This window comes from Ischnura elegans, chromosome 10 (assembly GCF_921293095.1).
Source record: "Ischnura elegans chromosome 10, ioIscEleg1.1, whole genome shotgun sequence".
Classification (NCBI taxonomy): Eukaryota; Metazoa; Arthropoda; class Insecta; order Odonata; family Coenagrionidae; genus Ischnura; species Ischnura elegans.
Window position 1 is genome coordinate 107919646 of NC_060255.1, and position 23766 is coordinate 107943411.

A 23766-nucleotide genomic window follows, 5' to 3' on the forward strand; every position below is an offset into this window, starting at 1 on the left:
TTTCATGCAGTTTACTGTTTCTCAGCTCACCACGTGGTTGTGTTATGGCGTATTAGGCATAGCAAGTGCCGTTGGGCCAAGAGCCCCGGGGCCAGTGTACGCATGAGGACACTTGCCCCACCGGCGCTGACTCCTGCCCCAATTTATAGCATTGCTCTGTCTATGACCTCATAATTTCTGCCATAAATATCTCATGCACTTACTTGATAATGGCATTGAAAGAAAATGCGGTACTGTGATAGAAAAACCGATTAGAGAGGATGAGAAATCAGCAGCAATCGGGAATGGGATTATAGACTGGCGGTATTAACTCACTTGGTCCATATGTGTTTAGTGAGGTTGACTTCCTACCTTCATTTGGATGAAGGTAGGACGACAAATTCTTCCTTCCTTCCACAGACAAATTGGATCCGAATCAAGGAGGAAATGAAATGGGGAAAAGAGTAGGGATGGTAAACAGATTATATTAATCGATCACTTGATTAATTGAAAAGGTGCTCCCAGTTATTCGATTAATTGATGGACAATTAATCGAATAACTGGGAGCCTCGGATCATTAAGCCTCGGATAAATTAACTTCATTTCTTCCCGTGATTCAATTGTATTTTACTTGAGTCCTATAAATGACGAATTAAGATAGAATGTCTTTAGTGTGAGTATTTGCATTCCTAACCAAATTATTCTTTTTGGTAACGAGAGCCTTGTAAGTTGCCCATAAATCGAAGTCCTCAGCACCAGATTCTGATGTATCATCTGTACTTTCTGCAACAGCAGTTTCGGAATCCGCAATTTCCGTTCTGATCTTTTTGAGGACCGACGCTACAGCTTGAGGATTGGAGAAATGTATCTTTTTAAATTGGGGATCGACAATAGTTTTCACAGCCGGCAGAAACATATTTTCAGCTTGGCAAAATCGTCGGTCAAATTCCGAAAGCATCTTCTCTATAAGAAATGTGGATACTGTTCCAGGATCATTCCTAACTAATTAAGTACGTTATATGAAGTCACACTTTAAATAAAGAATAAATAATTCTTAACTCGTTCCGATTCTTGATTATTTCGATAGATTTTATCAAAGTCGATTAATCATTCAATTAATTGGTTACTTATTATCATATAATTAATTGATTAATCGAAAGAGAAAAATCGATTATTTCCATCAAACGATTAATCGTTGCCATCCCTATTAAAAGAGGCAACTCCGGGAGAGAAAATGAACACAGAAGGCGGAGAGCCTTTATTATAACCCTAAAATATTTCTCCCTTAACTCCTACGCCACATTCATGTCCATTCAATCCTCTTCAACCTTCCACCTCTATGTCTCGCAGGCATCGGGAAGCACATGTCTCTCTTGAGAGCATTACACCGTATCCGAAAGGATTGCTAGCACAAAAGCGGCGTAAAAACTCAAAGTGGTCAGTTATTCTTACGAGTTCTCCCAAAACCAAGAAACTAAACGTGAAGATATCTAAAGACAAGGTAAAGGGTTGCAGTATTAAGTGGCGGTTGTGGGTGGCAAACAGGAATCTACTTCACCGGAACAACTGATTATGATTAACGAGGTTGTTGAAAATTGTACTCAAATCCACCAATTGAGCATTGGATAATGTGTTGTGAATGTAAAATATGGAATGAAGAACCTTGCACCACATAATCACACACCACATTTTCGAAAGAGAAAGTTCACATGGGAAAACTGTGATAAGGACTCTTGCCACATAAGGGGAGGACATTTGCCCCACATGAGGGGGAAGTTTCCAATTTATTTTGTCTTACATTTTGATGAATAGCTGCCGTTCTTTATTTTTTCTGCGGCAATGAAAGATGAGTATTGTAGTACTTGTAACACTGAACAAATTGCGTAAAATATAAATTATTACTTTAACATGCATGCATCAATTTTATAATTGTTTGCTAGTTGCGTACTCTTGGCCCTCATTCCCTTAACTACTGAAAGGATAATAATTCATTCTGACAACGACTCAAGTGAAATATAAATTCAGGCAATTAAAAGCAGTTCTCTCTATTTGACGAACACGCTTCGAGCGGACATTTTTGAGAACTAATCGGAGGTAATTTCTTCTCGTCTCGCGCTGGTGACTCGCGGTGACAGTTGAAAATCATTGCTTGTGACAGGCGACCATCCTTTCCCTCTCGACTTGAAAGCGAAACGGATTAGTACTCGGAGACGCCAAGAAGACTTTGAAGTGCTTCAGAACATCCGAGCCACCTCTTGAAAAGCACAGAGTCCAAGTGTTCTTCGCTTTTGATGTTTGACGCAGCGAGCATATGGGTACTGCCGCGAAAAGAATTAATCCGTGAACTTAATAAAAAGCAATGGAAAGCTGCTCGATTCGTCAACAACTGCTACGGGCGTACGGAAATGATAACACCGTCGTAAACCCATTATGACCCAATGTTTCTTCTAAGCAGCATCAAAAATTTTTAAATTTTCTGCTCTAGCTAGTAAATATCTAAACTACTCATAACTTAATGATGTAAATTATAACTATGAAATATTTAGCTACCACGATAATTATGATCGGGAGCAAAATTTTCAAGTTTTCAAAATTAAAAATCTCGTAATTTGATTTCTCCCAAAAGCGGGCCCGGGTTAGAAAGGGTTAAACGGATTAGGCTGGGAGCCGCTAGAGACTCGGAAGCTGGGCGCTAGGCTTAGATGACTTATATCGCTTGAAAAATTGAGAATAGATATCTTCAAAAGCGACACTGAAAACACCACATCTCATTATATTTCCTGGTCCGACGGAAAAGATACATTAAAAAAGAGATATTCTGCGGAACGGATAGGTATGGGAATTCGTTCTTCCCACCAGACAATGTAGGACTTAGTTAAATGTTGCCATCCACAAACCGCCACTTAATGCTGCAACCCTTTACCTTGTCTTTAGATATCTTCACGTATAGTTTCTGGGTTTTAGGGAAAGGATGGTTGGCTGCCTCTCCGCCGCAAGCAATGATTTTCAACTGTCACCAACACGAGACGCGACCAACTACGTCCGAGCATTTCATTATCACTTGTTAACTCTTTCCAACCCAGAACTGCTTCTGGGAGAAATAAAATTTCAAGACGTTTCACTCTGAAATCTTGAAACTTGCGCTCTCAACCATCTTTATCATGGCAGCTAAATATTTCATCGTTATAGTTTACACCGCAAAATGATGCGCAGTTTAGAAATTTCCTAAATAGACTGGGGAAATTCACACATTTTTGATGTTGCTTAGAAGCAACAGTGGGCTATAAAGGGTTAACGGCTGATGCCCTAACAACCCCCGCTGCACGCCTATCGAGGCGGTTTGCATTGGGGTAGCACGTATGTAAGTAGATGGAGAAGTCGAATTCATCGTGAAGGCGAGGCTAAGCTAAATTTATTTCTTTTGCTCGCCACCAATCCATCACGATTGCGAAATATGTCGATGGAGGAGAACTGGATTCATTTCTGTTTTCCTCATTCGCTCCCAAGCAGAATTCTCTCTCTCTCTCTCTCTGGTTCCGTTTGGTCCAGATGGCTACCCGCAGCTCAAATATATCCTCCCTTTACTTTTTTATAATTCCCGCCATAGGATAAACAGGGGAAGCCGCCCGTCGCTGGATTACGATGTCCCGCCAGAACATGTGTAGTGGAGAGACGAGGCCGTGGTTTTAATTTATAGGCGTCGTCACTCCGGCTCAGCCGCTCTCGGATTTAAAGACCCTCTCCGAATGCAAACGGAGGAAGGAATGCAAGATAGACACCCCCCGCCCCGAATACACTGATGCTGATTTAAAAAAAAACTGCATACATTCTACAAGATGTTCATCAAAATCTACGTATGATGACACGACGGGGGATGTGATGACAAATGCCGTTTACTAGAAAGAAAGGAAGAAAGTTGCGCCTAGGGGATTATCATCCAGTTTGCATATACAATGATTATCAGCGCATTTGTTTAAGTGTTGTATTTAGCGTGGTTTGCGCCAAAAAGGAAACTTAAGTCTGACAACCTGACGACTGAACAATAACGCATTTTCATTAAATACATAGTAAAATTAGATTTAAATATTTTTTTATAAAATGACATGTGATTACTATTTACAGATTGTTTTCTTTTCAATATATTTTAATTTTTTTTCAAATACCAAATTGTACTTTTTCTTTTAATTTTCTTTCTTTTAGTTGAATACGCAATGCAGAATTCAAGATAACTTAGCTTATCTTATTTTCTTTTTCAATTTTTTCCAATATTAAAAAATATTCATACACCTAAGATTAGAAGGCGTTTTAAATTAAACATAGGATAGACACAACAAAGAAGAGAGATTTGTTGAGGCATTGTATATGTCGTTGAAATACCTGCCAAGGTCGGAGTACCACATATCTTTTAGAAGTATGCCGTTAGTACCCTTCAGCCTGGATTTGAAATTATCAACCAGTTGGGAAAGGAGATCGTTTATGTTTGGGATTTTTGAAAAGAAAGAACAAAAGGTGCCCTTTGAAGATTGAACATTAATATAATTTGACGTTGAACGCTACATAATTAAGGTTGGACGAAAATAAGCACTTATAATTGTCTGAAATAATTAATCTTTGAGCGAGAATTTTGAACGAGTATCACTTATACGATTGCGCATTACCACCCATCTTGAGATACATTGTTTCAGACAATTACGTATAATCACACATTTTCGTCCTACCTTAATTATATGCGAGGGTGGGAAGCCAAGAGGTACAAGTGATTTTTTTAGCATAGCTAGGTAAAGTTATTTGTTTGAAGAAATACACAAAAATTGGTTGCCAAGGGATACGAGTGAGTCTCTGTTCTGCGCTGATATCGAGTGGAAAATCAAATGCACTACTAAACATCTAATTGATCTCGTTTGTTTTCTATACCTAATTTGTGTACCTAACACTGCTTATAAAAAGAAATCACTTGTACCCTTTGGGTTCTCACCCACTCATATATCCTAAAAAATCCAGAGTATTAAATAAAATGTCGAAAAGATAGTACAGTTAGTAGAAAAAAATCGTTTACATGGTAACATCGAATTGCATCCAAAAAAAGGTTCGCGATGTCATAGCTCAGTACATAAATAAGGAATAGCGAGCGACCCCATGTTTATGGACAAAAAAATCTAAAAATTCCCTTACACATCCTGAAGCAGTGGCGGCTCGTGAGTCAAATGCTAGGGGGGGCGCACTCAACCGGGGGGTCATAATTGTTTAATATTCCGTGTATTTTATTAAGTTTTTACGGCAATCTAGGAATTAAATTTTGTGATGCCATATGTTCCGTTTTTTTCAACAAAATACCTAGTTTTCCAATAAAGCTTGATTAATAAATACTTAATGCAGAAGACTCTCGGTCATACGGATCGGCTTAGTCCGGACTCTCGATTATACTGATCAATGATCTTGAAGGATAAAAATATATTTGCTGCGATATTTTGCAAATACAAACGAAAATACGTAACTTTCGATTTTAGCGCCTACATTCTTTGTGCGAATATGCCCGCAATTCACTTCTGTTGTTCGTTTTGCAATCATAATGCGTTATTTGTCAAATCTATACAATATTTGCAATGATTTATGTAGCAATGACACTTGTAACACCTGAGGATGGAGGGGAGTGTCACTGACTTCCACTAGGCAACAAACACTACTAGAATGCACGCGCTTTGCTATGGCAGATGTAAACTTTGATTGAGGTGTTCGCGTTGCTTCTTGAATACAATATGATTTAAAATCAATAATTAAACACACAATTTTAACAAAATCTGAAATACTCACATTCCTTTAGTTATATTGCAGAAGTCCATACTTCTTTCCTTTTTTCCAGCAAAGTGATCAATTACACGTTCATTGAAACCAGCGCCGGACAACAATTTCTTTCCGATTGAACACATGGCAAAGGTACCAGTCTATAATAAACAAGGGACTTAATAAACAAGGGACGACACAAAATAGGCCGACGAAAAATACGATCAAAAAGAACAAGGTGGCTGGACACAGAATTGGGACAATTTTTCCCTATATTTCCCTAAATAAAAAACGAGCACTGTTGATTAATTAAAATTGTCTTCTTGAATGTACACACAGCACTAAGAAACTTCTTAATCGGCAATTACACACAGTTAACTCCTCGAAAATGATGTCTGAACTCATTTCACTCCGTTCTTTCCGAGAGTCTTGCCGTTACTATCATACTATAAGGACGACTCAAGGGAGATAGAAGTCGTGGTCCACCAATGCTGATTCAGCTGAGGGACGAATTTAAGGTCAGCAAAGGCATTCAAGCAAACAGAAGACGTCACGGACCATCTCCTTGAGTCTAAGATTCATATGTGGTAAACACACGAAACGCCAACGGGTCGCACTTGGAATAACCATGTCTTCGAAATAATTGCCATGATATAATAGAAAATAAATTCTAGATCGTAAAAGAAGACGACTCTGAGCCACAGATGGGAGCTGTAAGGATCTCCGCACCATGATATGAACTCTTCGAAGGCACTTAAATCAGACCCAAGTGGACATTTTCCGTCAGACAGCTACCGCTCTGCCGCTGAGGAATTAGGTGAACATGAACTAATAGAACAAGGACGGCTAGAAAAATGATGAATCTACACACAAAAGGTGCATTGTACGCGGCACTTCTTGGCATTCATTGAATGAATCTATTTAAAGTCACGTTTTACGGGTTAAATCATGTTCAATCCTTCACCCTATCACGCACGCACCTATTTCTTAAATTATAAATCAGTGGGGAATGTTAACTGATTTTTCCCAATACTGCAGGCCTTTTGATAAATTCATCTGAAAAATAGGTTCCGCATTTCTAATCATCGGGAAGATATGAATACATTGTTAAGGCCTAAATATTATAATATTAGTTTCCCCAAGTTTCTTGAAATTCGTAATCATAACATAACTGTGGCAAATACTCGAGAATAGTTTTCCTACGTCAATACGGCCTTTAACTGGTTAGATTTTATGTGTTCCGGAATTCAAACACCCAAAAACGCAAGCATAATGAGATACTTTATTTTCTGTAGCAATACCTACCAGTAATTAAAAATTAAAATCGTATAGCTACACCCAGTACAGTGACCATTCTGATTCCGTAGGTCCCTTTTCTGTGGCAGCACCAAATAGACACCAGATTATACGCCCGCCGGGCTGCGCAGCGATGTCAACCCACACGCCGCTCTGCGCATTCTCGGACGACGTCCCAAGACTTCCATAAGACACAACGTTAGACGCGTCATAGCACCAGCGGCCCCCACCACTACCACTCTCCATATAACTGCAGGGGATGGATTGGGACGTTCTGGCCAGCGCCCCACGGCTACAAATACGAACTTCTCGCGCTATTTCTTTTCGTGTTTTTCCAACACTTTCGATGTATGTGACTGAAAAAACACTTTGATTGATTAGATGTATAATTATAAATTAATGACTATTTTTTTTACTTTTTCAAATATTTGGTTGGGGCGGCGTCCAAAAGTCCTTATGGGCAAGCCACCACTGTCCTGAAGTATTGCAAATTCCTTCAGAAACATCCAGTGAATATTGCATTATTGCCCTTCCCCTGCCTCCTAACCATTAACCCCCTTCCCCCTCCCCAGCGCTTCCCCCTCCACAACAATCCACCCACTGACACGTTTGCTGCCGCACTACGCCCGAGCGATCTATTACATCATTGCATCTGCTGCCAAACATACCTACATTGTATAACATGCCGCAGCCTTGCGTTCTTGAACCAAGGACTCTCAGGCGGGAGGCAACGACCTGCTGGCGGTTGCTATTCGCGTGGCTGCCAAATATTCTAGCTCGACCACCTTTGCCAAACATTCGTCCGCTATTCCCGTAACGTCTCCCACAACTACACGGGGGATGTTTTCAATCCAATGTGAAGCCTCAATCATGGATTTCTGCTAAGTTTCTATGTTGTAGCAAAAGAAACCTCGACAGATGCTTATTGTTGGATTACTAAATATATTATTATAGAAATGTCTGTGTAAATATGGAAAAGGTACTATTAGAAGACAGTCGTCAATGAGGTCAAGTTTGTCGACAAAAAATTCACAACTAAAAAGGATTTATGCAGCTAAAGTTGTTACTGATACATTTCATCTCAATTAACCGAAATATCAAAGTTGAGTTATTGAGTTCTAAAGCTCAATGGGTAAAGGCACCCTTTAATTAAAATAATGGCATTAAGTGTCGGTTGGACAGAATCTAATTGAGAATCGTGCAGAGGTAAGACATGATGGGTGGACAAAATATGTTAAGCCTCTCGCCAGGAAAAGGATTGGCTTTGTGGAAAAGAAACATGTGTTTTACGCAATTTCGATGAAAGTGCTAAACGCCAAACGATTAGCAGAAAAAGAAATGGCAGATAAATTTTAGAATAGAATAAGATCCACTAGACTTAGGGTCGAATAATAAAATGAATAACATGTAATAAATGAAATTCCATGTTAAAAATAAGAAATACTGCGGGAAAAGAATTGCCCTTTTTCTTCCTATCTCCTAAAATCGATATATTGGGTGGATATAGATAACACCGTGAGGAAAAAGATGCAAAGTGTTTAATTCATTTGTTCAAATTTGCTATTCTCTTCCTTTCATTCCGGTAACTGCATTTCTTTATCCAAATGTATCCATTTTTCTTTCATTTAAACATTATAAATTAACCATAGCGCCCATAAGCGTGCATTCACAACAATTTAAAATACTTTTAAAAAATTTCAATGATAATGCGGGCTATATTTTAATTCCAATAAATTCAACCCCGTTCCATAACAGCAGTGGGTCTATCCGGTATATCAGAATAAATGTCGACTGCAAACCTCATTCCATTTTTCTATTCTTCTTTATTTAATTACTCCTCTATTATCATCACATTTCTATTCGCCCTTTCCCGCATCCAACTCCTTTCTCGCCTTTTTCCCCGAATCTGAGAGCGCTGTTGGAAGATTCATTCTCTATAAATAGTTTCTCGTTGTTAGCGTCTCACAGAATTCGCGGAGACCGTACTACGCAGAAAAATAACATAGAGATATTTGAGAAGGCGGAACACAGGTCGAGTACCCAGGAAGCAGAAGGCGTAAGGAGAGGGTCTCCGTACAGAACACCATCGGAATCCTAAATATTTGCACGGAAGTACGAATCAAGACCACGGAAAGACTGAAGAAACAACTTCGACAGACGACACGCTCACCTGATTTTGAATTGATAGTAAACTACCACAATGCCAGCGCCACTAAAACAAGGCCCTGGCGGCGACGTGGTCAACAAAGGCCCATTGCCTCGGGACCCTTAAATAGTGGTAAATGAAAAAAACATTTTCGAAAGCGTTAAAAACTAAAAATTTCAATTTATGATTTAAAGTAAACGTGTTTTCATTTCTTCTTTCGTGTCTCATTGAACATTCGCGCATTTGTAATGTTTTCCTCCTCAAAAGCTAAGCCCAAGTCTTTCAATACATAACCTTTTTTCACGGGACAGTCAACACAAATGTATTAAACAAGGAGCAATGTGACTCGACGGGTGAGCGGTACTAGGAATTAGAGCAGAGGCCAGGTTCATGACGAGTTGCCAGGATAAAAAGTGAAGCGTTTCCAAGATGTTAGGCGGGTAAAAATGGGAATCTTTCAACGATCATAGAGTAATGCACGAGCTAAAATTAATTTGTTAATTTGAATAATATTTTTTCTCAGACGACGTAATAAATAATAATTCATTTGAGCATCTTCATCGACTCTCGATAAATGATTCCAAAAGGAACTTTAGTAAAAGGCGATAGCGGTTATCAACATCATTTATCTCCTATCGGTGTAAGAGTGCAACAAAATAATCTCTCCATAAGTCCAGGGTAGTTGGTTCGTTCATGTGGCCACACAGGTCTTCAACGAACTTCTTCCAAAGATTAAGAATCTCCTTGCATTCCATAACAAATTGAACCTTGAATTTCAAAGTTTCAGTGCTCGCAAGATTCAATCGTCAGATGATATTGACACTTAGGCTTACGGTACACCTACCTCTTTTTCATTCATCCATTCTATTTAAGTGTGATGGCTACGGATGAATCTTTCTCGGTTGTGAATATAGTGATCCAAAAAAATATTTTCCACTACTATATGCTCCTTTTTCTCTGACAGCCAACCGGTTTATTACGTTTGATCGATTACATTCTTAAGAGTTATACAATTACTTTTTGGTAAGCCTGTATATATTTATTATTTTTTTAATAAAATGACGTAAGTGTTATAAGTTGCAATGTTGAATGAAGTCATAATTGCTAATGTAGATAAAATAGGCTTCAAAAAATATTTCAACTTCCTCTTCCCGTAAAAGTAGCGAAAACGCTTTTGAAGATACAGTTGAATATGAAAAATTGAAATAGATGCCAAAATTTTGTTCAAATTACTGAACATTGGCCGGAATCATCATATCCCTCCATGATTCTTGTTTGGAATTATGTTTGAGATTCCGATTAACAGCCCCAATCATTAGGTATTCATTTATCCAAGAAATTCGGATCGTTCTGCCATCAGTGACGCGAGTGGCGACTAGAGTAAACCCTTTCAAAGGCGTTGCGCGTGACAATGACAGGAGAATCCTCCATTGTAAGATATCCTTGGTCTTAGATAGATAGATATAAATGCGCATACAAACTCTTTTCTAAGGAAGTTGAGAGAGTGAAATTTCAGGAAACATGGTTTCCAGTTTGACTCGGGCATTTAAAAAATGAAAATAAGCCGGATAAAAAACCGATTTAATCAAAAAGGATTCTATTCGTCATGGTTCTAAGAAAGGGATATTTTTAAGATTATGAGTCCAACGAAATTGTCGCACATAAAATACAGTATCTTATCTATGTTCCTCCGCGTGTGTCCCGCCCTTCGTTTTACGGTGCACTAATCTGAAGGAGAACAACAGCACATCAGTCGAAAACGTTCTCTAAGCATTTTCCCACCATGGGCGTACCCAGCTAGGGGCAGCTGCCCCCCCCCCCCCCCAGAAGCAAAAGTAAATCTATTTCAAAACGTAAGCATTTTTATATCTTTATTTAAAAAGTGATATAAGTATAAAACATTGAAAGTAAAATTTTTTTTTCGAGCAAATAGTTTTGAAAACTAATAAAGCTCTGCTATGATTTCCTTGAAAGTTTGGTTTCCTAGACCTTTTCTGTGTTACAACTTGAACGACCACGGCTTGCCACCCTCTGGTCTTGGTCCCTCCACATTGCTTCATTTGAACGTCACTTTGTGGGTTAAACATGCGAAGATGTGCGAAATGTCACATTTTCCATGATGATGGGAGAAAACACTTCTTTAGCAATTGTCCACATATTAATGGAATATGTAATTGTTTGAAACGCAAAAATTGAAGCACACGATCCAATGAAACGCAGGTTTCATTGAATTGTTGGCTTCAATGAGTGTGTTTCAATAGGAGACTGTCATTTTTAAGGGCGCTCTATTGTTTTTTCCTTTAAAAATGATAAATTTGTACATAAATGACAGTCACCCATTGAAACCTGGGTCGGTGCATGTTACACTAAAGTGTGGGGAATAGCCGAAGAAGTTTTCAACTTCCATCATCACGCTTTAAAAATTCAAAAACCTGATTTAATTGTTTTACAAACCCATTTTCTTTCATCCGAGGCAGGCTAAGCCGTCCGAAATGATCGCACGGGACACTTTGAAAGCGAATCCGAATTCCGCGAGAAACATTACATAAAAATTAGTCGCCGCCCTCTTCATCTCTGGGCTCATGTGCGACGAGGTACAAGTGCTCCCTTGAAAAGTGATTATTGAAACAGCAGTAGTATTTTTCCAAACCTTTTTATTCTTTCTCGACCGGTTTCAATGCTTACGCATCATTATCAAGAGCTGTCTCCGAATCGCTTCACTAGGACGTAACTTTGTGGGTAGAAGGTAAGATGGTAAGTGCGTGTGCATGTGGTAAGATGCGTAAGCATTGAAACCGGTCGAGAAAGAATAAAAAACGTGTGGAAAAATGCTACTGCTGTTTCAATTATAACTATCCATGGACTTACACTAAGTCAACTCGTCAACAGTTAGTTTTTTACCCGCTTGAACTCATCCAAAACTCGACCCAGAGCGGGTGAGGGAGGGGGAATATTGGGGAAAAACAAAAGTAATTATACCAGGAGCATGATTTTCGATCATTCACCTTGTGTTCTAAACCTACGACCAATGGGAGGCGCTGATGCATGAGTCCCTTCTGTTGAGGCACAGCGAGATGCGTAACACCAAATTGATTTCAAATTATGGGGCATTCAATTAATTTTCATATTTGTCACGAAAAATTGCGTTCACGCGTTAAAATAACACGTTTCGCTGTTTCTTTCTATTTCATCAGAGCATAAAAAAAGTGATTCATCCCTCATAAAACGAAATTTACATAGAAATGCGAGTTCTCTGAAATATTTCCAGACGATAAAGAATCAATATTCAGCGTAACAGGTAATTTGAATCGCCTCCAGGATGCACCTTTCCCGATTGAGCACTGATTGCACAATGAAGTTAAGTAGGTATGAATATCGTAAATTAAGACTCACTAGAAATCATTGACAAACACAAATACTAAATTCAAATGGTGTTTGGGGAAAAATGCTATTGAGTCTTAATTTTCAATACGTTAAAATTCTACCACGTTGAACATGAATCAACTCTCCTAATAGGCTTAAAAAGTACGTATTTATTGCAGTCCGATTTATGCAATTTCCACAAAAGCCGTTGACGATGGAGTATTATTCGGCGGGATTGCTTCAGACGATGTCAATTCCATCAGAAATGAGTGCACATATACAATGTAACGGCATTGTAAGGGAGGAAATGTTGGCGAATGGGATATTCATGCGACACCGAGGAATATAATTTATAATCGAAAAGAGAATAGAAAAGTCCAAGCGAAATAAACATGATGAGAGCTTACACAGATACCATTCCACAAACCGATGGCAGCACCTTGTTACTTGCTATGTAAAAGCAGTCAAGTAAAAGTATCGACATTATTACATATACAATTCCTCCATACAATGTCACGGCTTTAACAAACACTTTTGGACGAAATCTTCCCGAATTCTAAAGAAATCAATGAAAACTGGGCGATGTTGACGCAATCACCTCGTGTAAACAGAAGCCGCCATGTTTTCTGTGCAAGGGATCCCTAACCCCAATTCATTCGCATAAGATCTTCAGTGAGCAGTTGACTTTTCTATCTCCAAATGATGTAGTATAATCTTGCGACTACGTAAGGTTTTAATTATAGACGCTTGATCAAGTATATACGCACTGATGAGATTAAATTGCCCACTCTTTAGACTGGGTTAGCTTCGTCAATGGACTTAGCCATGTGCGTGTACGTTTGTGGAGGCGCTTACCCTGAAAACACTGTAGGCGGGGTGATTTCGGATGTTGGCCACGGATCCCCTGATGGCGCCACCGCCGCCGAGGACCCTGTTGCGAATGCGATAGGACCCGAAGGACCTCGTCAGGGCCCCACCGGCCAGATCCCCCAGGGCCCCGAACCCGCGACCACCGCCACCGCTGGAGAGACGAAGAACAACGGTCAAACACCACAGCAACAAAATTCAACAAGAGACATGAGTCAAATGGGGCCGCGAGGAAGGAATTCAGATGGGGCGGGACTGATAGCCGAAATTAATAGGGAGAACAGCGCGTATTTGTGACGAACTGTTACGATTATAAACGAACCGTTTCCAATGTGTTAGGCGAGTAACGCAGGGAAGGCGTGTCATATTTTGAACCAATCATAAGAAGGCTACAACGTACGAGTGGTCGAACCTAAATAAGCAAATTAAAGTAGCCACATAAGAACCCCTCCCATACTCAGAAATACAATCTTTGTTGCAGAGGAATCAATTTGATACCCGCGGCCGGAATAAAGGTAATTCTAATATATCTTTACTAATATTTTGTATGATACGTGGGACGGTGGTGGAAGTTATCAAAATTAGTTAAATAAGACATTGCAATGTTTCCGCTAATTTTATTTCCGCAAAACACGCTTCGTTGGTACAACATTCTCAAGCGCCTCCCTAATTTCGGCAATCCCAGAGATCTCCAATACAAAAATTTTAAAGAGTTACCAACTGTTGAACAAAAGTTGCACCTGAAAATGTTGTTTTGACAACCGAACGCTATTTTTTATTTAAATAATATTAATAACTTTGTCCTCGTCATGCTTCGTAAGAGTAATTTGAATTGATGTAACTGATCTTGCTTTTACGCCATGTATGATCAACACAATTGTGAAAGGCCATGAAATAAAATTACTTTAAGTATAATTGACTATAAATTTTCCACCGGCATTCATCTTAAACCGAAAAAGGACCTAAGTTTTCCTCCTGGACGTTCTATTAAGGGTTAAGGGAGTTTCTTTCGCTTCACAAGTAATAAAGTCACAATCTACCTTTCAACATGCACGAATATTTCTTCGAGCGATCAACTCCAAATGAATATTAGCAGATTTCAAGAGGTTCCTGCAAGTTTCTACAGAAAGATCGAAGAGGTGTTGTGAATCTTAATGAAAACCTCTGCGGATTGCCCCTCAATGGCGCTATCCAGAGGTTTTCAAGATAATTGCTGGGCCTTTGTGATGCGCCTTCTCAAAAGGTATTGTTTAGGATTTGTGAAAGCGATGGAAAGACTTTCAACGGGGTTTTTAAAATTCATTGAGATTTTCATTGAGGGCTTCAGTGACCATTAAAGAAAATTCTTTCGGCAATCTCAGAGATTTTTAATATAAAAATAGCGAGGGGTTTTGCAACCGTAGTAAATAACCCTTTAAGCCACCTTCATTGAATTTTCAAGATTATTTGGACGAAAAACCCCCGCAACCTCCTTGAAAACCATGTAATGAATGTGTGTCATATTGTGTGTTTGTTTTTTTGTAGTGTGTACGACTAAGGGTCGGATGTATCCGGTGTGCATTGTGAGTCTTATCCCAGGGTAGCGTGACGATCCTTTGAGCGCGGTGCTGTCGTCGCGTCACCGGATTGTCGAGGGCAAGGGTTCATAAATTTGGGTCGTCGGTCGTCGAGGCCTTTGGGGCCAGCGTCTCCTCGACCAGTCATAAACGTCTGGATTTTCTGGACATAAGGTTATTGTCTTGCTGACGGGGATGGGTTGCTCATTTCCCGGGGTGGGTGGAGTGAAGCCACCCTTCCCCTGGTCTTGGAGACGTTGACCTGTGCCCTGACGACACGAGCGCGGGAATTCGGGGCAGTCGGTGGGAAGACACGAGAGCGACGGGGTGTGCTGCCCGTCGCAGATAATTGTAAAACTCATAACCAACCTAAGTCATTAAACTCTCTGTGATTGATTCGCGTGAATTTCAATTCTTTGGTGCCCTAAACCCGATTCCGGGAGACGCAGCCACTCGAGTCTCCCTCCTTGATCGTGGCGATCACGACAACCAAACCAAAGTCCTCCTCTTATTGGCACATGATTTTCTCGTTGCCCTGCATGACCGGGGACAGCCACAGGTGAAGTAAACAAGAGTGCTTCATTCAGGACGCGGTTAATCACAGAATGCATCGGTAAAAGGGGGCGTGGCGCGTGTATCAACTCCAGAGTAAATGCAAAATAGAGAGATTTTTGGTTTCCAGGATTGGAACGGAAAAAAAATGTCACAGATAACATGTTTTATAGCCTAATTACGACGAAATCGTTTGGAAGAATCGAGTTGAGATACTGACTTAGGTGAATGGATCCGAAGACAGGAAATCCTAATGCAATTCAAATTTATAGGGAAACAATTCTCCGGAACTGTTTTTCCAATTGACTTAAGCTATCGCCAAGGGGAAGGACAACAGGATTTAACCAGCCGAGGGGTAGGTAGAGAGTTTTTATTTCTTGTTTACATGTAGTTTATTTCGACTGGAAATCTTATTTCCAGAGCATCAGAGAGTCACCAAAAACAAACATTTGGAAGTTAATAAAATATAAGAATATATACCTCGTTAACACTTTCGCGGGTCATGGCCATAAATAAACTCTTGGGGTTTTTCCCACTCTTCTCGACAGATTCTCGTCGCATTTTCGAGGGAATCTTTGCTTTGAAAAATCGTCCTATATCGTTCGTGAAACTTAGGACCCACCCAAAGAGTGAGACAAACCTCAAAAGTTTGTAACTATAATCTTAATTAATATTCCAACCTTTTCCAGTTTTTATTCCGAAATTGAACTGTGGGTGGGGGCTTCTACGCTGTTTTTTACTGCGCAACTATCTTAATCGCTCTTTTTTTGAACGCATTTACTCTGAGGGCGTTGCCATGGATACAGTGACCCGTTGCTACTCACCCATCGAATAATAGAAAATATTACAACCTTTGCGTGTTTTCATTCCCAAACTGAACTGTGGGTGGGGGCTTTGAATGTTGTTTGGTTAGTGCGCGGCCACCTTAAGCGCTCTCTTTTGTTTGCATTTACATTACGAGGGTGTTGCCATGGTTACAGTGACCCGTTGCTACTCACCCATCGAGTCCTCCTCCGCCGCCCCCGAAGAAGTAGTTCTTCAGCTGGTTGATGTCGCCCGAGAAGGGAATCCCTGAGAAGCCAGAGTAGTACGGCATCTCGCTCCTCTAGTCTGCGCTGTGCGACTCACACCACACTCACTCACTCACAGTTCAACTTTTCCACCAACAAACACACACACACACGCCACCACACTAATGGACGCGAAGCCCGCCGACTGACAACTGAGCGCCGAGCCTGCGTCAATCGCGGAGCGGGCGGAAAAAAAAACAGTTGAGGGAAGAGCTCGCGTTTATTGTGTTATATTCCCCTCGCCGAATGCACGCGCGGGCTAGCTCCCTCTGTGTTTTACAGACTCACCAATATGCCCTGCGCTCCAGAAGACTCACTAAGAGTCCGTGAAATAAAAATACACTTGATTTTCGACGCCAACCTCCACAGACGATGCCAAAACCTTAAATCTCTGAAATAACAGCCCACTAGTCAGCGGTGAATCTGCAGGAGTCACCCGTAATTGCACTTAAACCTCGTAGACCTCCGATTCAAATGAGGCGATGATCCACAGTAGCGAAGACTGCGACCCCAATGTGGAACTGACAAATACGTCAGGACATATGTATCGTGCTTTCATAGAAGGCAGACGTACACACTTGAGAACAAAGAAAATGGCATATTTCAGTTGCATAAACAATATTGCTTGTTTTTTAGCTATTGCTGACCGCGGAGACGTCTTCAAGAGGAGTTTATATTTATTTTATATTACCCCTTGTCGTATACACTTTCAACACTCCCTCTGTAGCGCCAATCTCACTCGATATCCCCGCTGACTGTGAAGTCGAAATAGCCCACGAATAAATACACAGAAACACAGTTGATTTTCGGCGCCCAACTAGCTCTGCGGGCGATGCCAAAAACTTGTGGCGCGATGATTCACGACGTCGATCGCTGCGCCTCCGATGAGGAACTAAAAAATACGCGGGGGTCTTGGGAATCCTTCGAAGGCAGACATAAACTAGAGGACCACCTATATCTCACTTATGAGTATTTCAGGCAACAAAACTCGTCTCTTTAGCAATTGCCCTGGAGACGACGAGGAGAATCTGCCCTGTTTTTATGGTGGAGCTATATTTATGCGTAACGATGTTTTTCGAGTACGTTCCGCCAGACGTGTCGGATTGAGGGACTAATGGGTAGTGATCACTCGGCCGCCGTGAGCGTGGGAGCAGTGGAGTGGAGGATGAGGCGGCAAGGGAGCAGACGGTGCTAGTTGAGGGAATGGCACCCGCAGACTGGCTTAGGGAAGGACTCAAACAACCCCTCCCCTCCTCTAGTATTGCGCCCTTCGCGAGTGAGCTTCCCCAATGTTAAAAGGAGTTTTAGGACCCTTCGGAGCTTCCTCCCCGCCCCCTGGTGTTCTAAATATTGCCTCTTCCCCCCTCCCCACCCTCCCTAGAAGCAGAGTGTGTAACAGCGCCATCGCGTGGTCACATCGCGAAATACTCCCTCCACCCCTGTGAAGTAATCTCCAAGGTGTTTACTCAGCTCAAAATGTAGTACACACCTATTTGGACTAAAAAAACCGGTGAATATAATTTTATGAATTTTTTTATCTCTTAATGTTTACCCAGCGCAGACATTGTTGCTGTATGGACTGAAATTACTAGCCAAAAATGTTTTTGACGCGTCAACAAGTGAAAGAACCTGTTGATCTAAATTTAGGGAATTGTAACGAGCAAAAGTGCGAAATAGTAATAAATAATATACAACAGTAAGCTCAATAATTCTATCAGGATCAGAATTTATTTGTTAATGCATGTAATCCAAATGAGATATTTTAATTGGACATTTTGTTATTTTGTACAGAAGACTTTCTATTGGTATTTTGTGACGAGACACCAAAATACTGCAGCTTAAGCCACACATAATGTAAGGGTTATGTGACAATAAAAATTATTATAACTCTCGTTATTCATTACTATCATTACCAATGACATTTTATTATTATACGAAACGTCGGAAGCCATGACTCGCTGATATACCAATAAATGTGATGGGTAGGTGGGTTCGAGAAAAATTTTTTTTGTTGTTACAATATTTAGGGCCAGCAATTCCTTGAGAATTGGTTCGCTCACTCTATTTCATTTCATTGTCGATTGTGATAGGAGTTGGGAAAGTAAAAAAAATCGTATTTTCCCATTTTCCTATACCGAGCATAATTCCCGATATACCGGTGGAAAATTGAGAGCCTTACCCCTCACGCAGATAATCTGGTGTCGTCACAAACTCGTTCCGAGCGCCTAATCGACTCCTCGGCCTTCTTAATCTGCCTCTTGTGCTTAGTTGTTGTGTACACTCTCATCATAAGTTCCTTTTCTCATTGAAATGCAATCCCTGGACGAGTACATGAACCAGAGCTGTAATGACGTCACAAAAAGTCATGAAATTTGGCGGCATATTTCGCGTTCTGTTTATTCCACGCTACTGTTAGAATGGCTAAATGGGGAGTTTTTTTGCCGTAACCAAGGGGACTCCATTACTGCAATATTCGTGGTCGTAATTTACTTTTCCCGTCCATTCACCGAGTTATTTCAATTGCCAGCGATTTCGGGTCTGAGTGACCGATCCCATTCTAAAATTTCGCATACTTGCAACACTTATAGAGTGAAAGATATTCTACAGCTGCGAGATAGTTTCTGGCATCAAACGGTTGTAGAATGGGGAAAATGTACAAAATTTTAAACTTAATAGAATGAAACGGTCCTCACCTAAAATATACTCGTCGAAAATTTAGCGGATGAACGATTTCTTATCAAGGAGGTATCAGTCTCTATAAATATCTCTTTTTAAGTGTGGATATTTGAAAACACGAATTCATCGGAGCGCCCGCGCGTGTCGTCACGATCCGATATCGCAGCGGACAGTGCGCGAAAGTGGATCGAGCAAAAACGAACATTTGGCGAAAGTAATTGCAGTTTTAATCCACGACTGCATAATTGTGTACATGTCGTGTTGCCAAGGAGTTGTTGAAAGAAAGAAATTTTTTGGGAAGAGTAAGAAAAACCTAAAATAAGTTGATTGGGTTAAAGTATGTTTGGTGGGGCCATGAAGCAGGTAGTCCCAGGTTGGGCGTGGCCACCCTCGGAAGGGTCGCTAATCCTCGACCCTTTCCTCGACGAGCTCACCTTCGCTGTCCCACGTCTTCTACCCTACCAGCGGGGGGCATCCTTCCCTAAAAGTGACCGTTCCGACTGCAATTTGAAAATCTATCAATCGATACAATAATCAAAAAATAAATATTTTCATAGTACTCCTGTCAAGCGTGCGATCAAGTACGTCTTTGAACCGTGTTTCTGCGATGAAAAATAACGATTTTGTTAACTTTGCTGAAAACGTGGAAATTGAAAACTTTGCGAAATTCGTCCAATTATAGGCTTATCTAATCTTTGGATGGTATTAACATAAAGGCAACATACTAAGTGAAGTACCTGGGAGTTACATTAACCTCGAACCTCTACTTAGATTGCCAAAATCTTTCAGTAAAAGAACAGCACGGATTTAGAAAAGGGATAGGAAAAAAAAAGATATTTTCTCATACGACGAGAATCATATCCTTCGTTTACCATCGTACTATAGTAGACGTGATCATGAGAATAAAATAAAAGAAATAAACTGCAGAGCAGAGAGATTTAAAATGTCATTCTTCCCTCGTACTATTAAGGATAGCAACGTTGTCTCAATTGATAGGATTAATGGCGTCGCTCGCTAGGATGACAGATTGAAGATGGAAGATTGACATTTTGAAAGCCTGCGAACTTAGTATCAGTAGCTGGTGAGTAAGAAAATACTCTGGTAAATTAACTGAAGCCTTGGCTTGCAAATGAACGGTACCACATGGCCAAACTCACGCTCGTAACTCATTCAAACAGCCCGCTACATTGCCCATTTCAAACCGCTGTTGCCATTTTCCGGTGGTCCGAAACCACGTTTTCAGCAAAGTTAACCAAATCGTTATTTTTCATCGCAGAAACACGGTTCAAAGACGTACTTGATCGCACGCTTGACAGGAGTACCATGAAAATATTTATTTTTTGATTATTGTATCGATTGATTGATTTTCAAATTGCAGTCGGAACGGTCACTTTTAGGGAGGGATGCCCCCCGCTGGTAGGGTCGAAGACGTGGGACAGCGAAGGTGAGCTCGTCGAGAATTAGCGACCCTTCCGAGGGTGGCCACGCACAACCTGGGAGTACCTGCTTCATGGCCCCACCAAACGCACTTTAACCGCGGAAAGTGATTTCGACGCAACGGCCCGCGATTGATCACGCCCCCTTTCGACTGCCTCCCAATCCACGGCGAATTACCTGCTCAGCCACAAAATCCCATTCAGTTCCACTCACACGAAATGGCTAATTGAAGGAGTTGGTTCGAGAAAGAAAGTACCTGCCTGCGCGATGTGTGTCCTGCTGTTTGCTGATGATTGGAAAGCATACGATAGTTGAGGAGATTCGAGAAACAAATTCCCTGAGATGTCAATAACCGCGCCATTTTCATCGCGCAGAAAGAAATTCGGAAAACGCCGAACATTTGGAAGGGAAAATGAAAGGAGAAAAATATCTTTTATACTTCAAAATCAACGAAATAAAGCAAAGAAAACTTATTGACCCATTCATTCCTTTTTGATGGCAAAAATTCGTTAAAACGCAAAGAGTCATAAATAGCTCAAATGAATAATTTTGTAAAATAATATCTTTAATAATTCATTTGGTGAGAACTTCAGTCTTGACTTTGTGAAACCTCTCCATATTGGAAATAAAGGAGTCAAACATTATCAGGTACAAACCTGAACAACCTGTCAGGTTTGAACCTGACAAAAGTTTTACTCCTTTGTTCCGTTTAATTTGTTAATTGTAATTATAAATTAGATGTCAATAATATTATTAATAATTTATGAAAAATAATAAAGTTTATAAATGAAATATAAATTACTTAATTTCACCTGAATATAACACCGTTGTTCCACCATATCTCACCTAATATAACTTAATTTCAACACAAATTTTAAAATATAATACACGAAAACAAATGAGGGAATTTTTCCACGAATTACGGTTGCGTGGGACAGAGTTCAGTTCATTGTCCATTATCATAATCCAAAATAATCACTTTCACATCCACGATTTCCATGGTTCACCGAAAGGGTTTAGAACTCTCAGGAATTTCCCCATTCTACCTTAGACGTGTCACCATTCTAAAAAGAGGCATTTTTATTAGCAATAAAATTCTCACTCCATGTGTTTCGTCGCATTCCACGAACCTAGACGAACTGAAATTTCATAAATTCACTCATTTTGATGATTATTTGTAAAAAACAATACATCATGACTGCTAAATATATACATGAATGGAATTCATTCGCAGGGCCTACAAGAAACTGAAGTCCAATAGAGCTGCAATGAAGACCCTAACCTTAGAAACTACATCCTCACTTAAAGTCTCATTTTTTTAAAATCCAGCGAACCGCGGAATTTCATTAAATTGTAGTAAAATTACATAATGCAGACAGAGAGAGACCTGAATAAAATTCTGTTGACTACGCAAAACATAATGACTGGATATAAGCTGAAAATCAATGAAAAGAATACGAAAGTATTGGTCTGCAGTAGAATAGGGTAGTTTCCTTCATCAAAGAAAAAGAAAGGCATTAATTGCGATTCGTAACCCACTATTAGTTTATTCATAATATAAACATTATTTGGTTTTAGAAATCCCAGTTTAGACGAATGTTAATGGTCAATTTATACCTCATTTGAAAAAGGCCAGATTGGCGCCAATGGGATGCCACTCCACGTGACGTCACATGGACTTCGTTTCTACACGAGTAGATACGAGGTTTACATCGTCTGAGATTACCAATGCATGCATGAGGCACCGAGCTCAGGGAAACATCTCTTAATAATCACTTATTAAAAATGCCTATGGTCGGAAAGTTTCCTTCGTTTGATAAGGTATTAATAATCCTTATTTAAGCCAAGCGCTACCTGCTAGCAGAGTACTCTACCTTACCGCCATGCTCGGCAGCAAGCAGCCTGCATATTAGCGGCGTTCATAGCCTCGCACCTAGGTGGCCTCACACAGCAGCAGCAAGACGTCACACGTGCTTTTCCCAGCATTCATATTTAGCCGTCGCGTTTTCGCGCGCTTTAAAATTTTCACTTTTCATTTAAAAATAGATGTCGTCATTTAAAAATCTAAAAGCGCGAAAGATGTACTCCAGGAGTAATAATCTTTCGATTAAGGCAATAAAAATAATAGGAAACCACCCTATTGAATAGATGAGGACTGATCGGTTACCATAAACTGGAGGAAGTGATGGAGTTCTGCTGCTTGGATAGCTGACTAACTAGCAATGGACGAAGCAAGGAAAAAATAGAAAATAGAACAGCCCAAGCGTATGATGCTTTCCTGAAAAATATGAGTCTTCTTCAAGCTAAAAACATGAGCGCTGAATTTAGATAGCATTTTTTTACGATTTACATTTGCATTATGCTTCTATATGGAAAAGAGGTATGAACGATGACAACAGCGGATAAAGCAAGTTAGGAAGCTTTTGAAAAGTGGTGCTACAGAAGAATGAAGAGGAAAGAATGGATAAATCGTGCAAGTAATGTGAAAGTTCTGAGAAGCGTGGGTCTTTTTAAAACCTTGGGTAGAAGACGGTACCATTTATGCGTCATAAGACACGATAGTCTAATGAAAATTATCATTGAAGGACAGGTGGAGGGGAAAAAGGGCACAGGTAGGCCGCAGATGAGATTTATAGAGTAGGTGATAAAGGATGAAGAGCAAAAGAATTACGTAAGTATAAAAAGATAAACCGAGAGGATAATTAAGGATAGAGCTGTGTCAATCCAATCTTATTATGACGATGATTCATCAGTACAATGGAATGATTAACGAAATCATGATTCATCTAAATTTTTTACTGGATGGAAATAAAAGACAGTTGGCAGCGAAAAAATATCAAGCCCATTAAACCAATCTCCAGTAAGTTTGAAATTAGAAAGGGCGAAAGTTACCGTTCACTTTTAATGATTTGGTTCCGTCATTGCAATACCAATTCATTGTCTTCATCAGGGAGAACAGTTCATTTATGGACAAAATCGACCATAAGAGTGTATAGGCCAATATAGAATATGGGAGGCCCCATTACATCGTAAAGGAGTTTAA

The 23766-nt window shown here is 40.1% G+C and overlaps 1 protein-coding gene across 2 annotated transcripts in view; it reads right to left on the reverse strand.

The window, feature by feature from the left end:
* Positions 1-23766, reverse strand: part of LOC124166615 (calpain-A-like) — a 282292-nt gene that overhangs the window by 243667 nt on the left and 14859 nt on the right. Inside the window, exons 1-2 of one of the 2 annotated variants that reach the window (XM_046544219.1) lie at positions 16539-17824; positions 13421-13586 (exon numbers count right to left, since the gene is read on the reverse strand). The exons of the other annotated variant lie outside the window; for it this stretch is intronic. Coding sequence (XP_046400175.1) covers positions 13421-13586; positions 16539-16636 — 264 coding nt within the window. The 5' untranslated portion in view covers positions 16637-17824. Of the gene's footprint in view, positions 1-13420; positions 13587-16538; positions 17825-23766 lie in introns of those variants that run through there. 2 annotated transcript variants of the gene reach the window in all.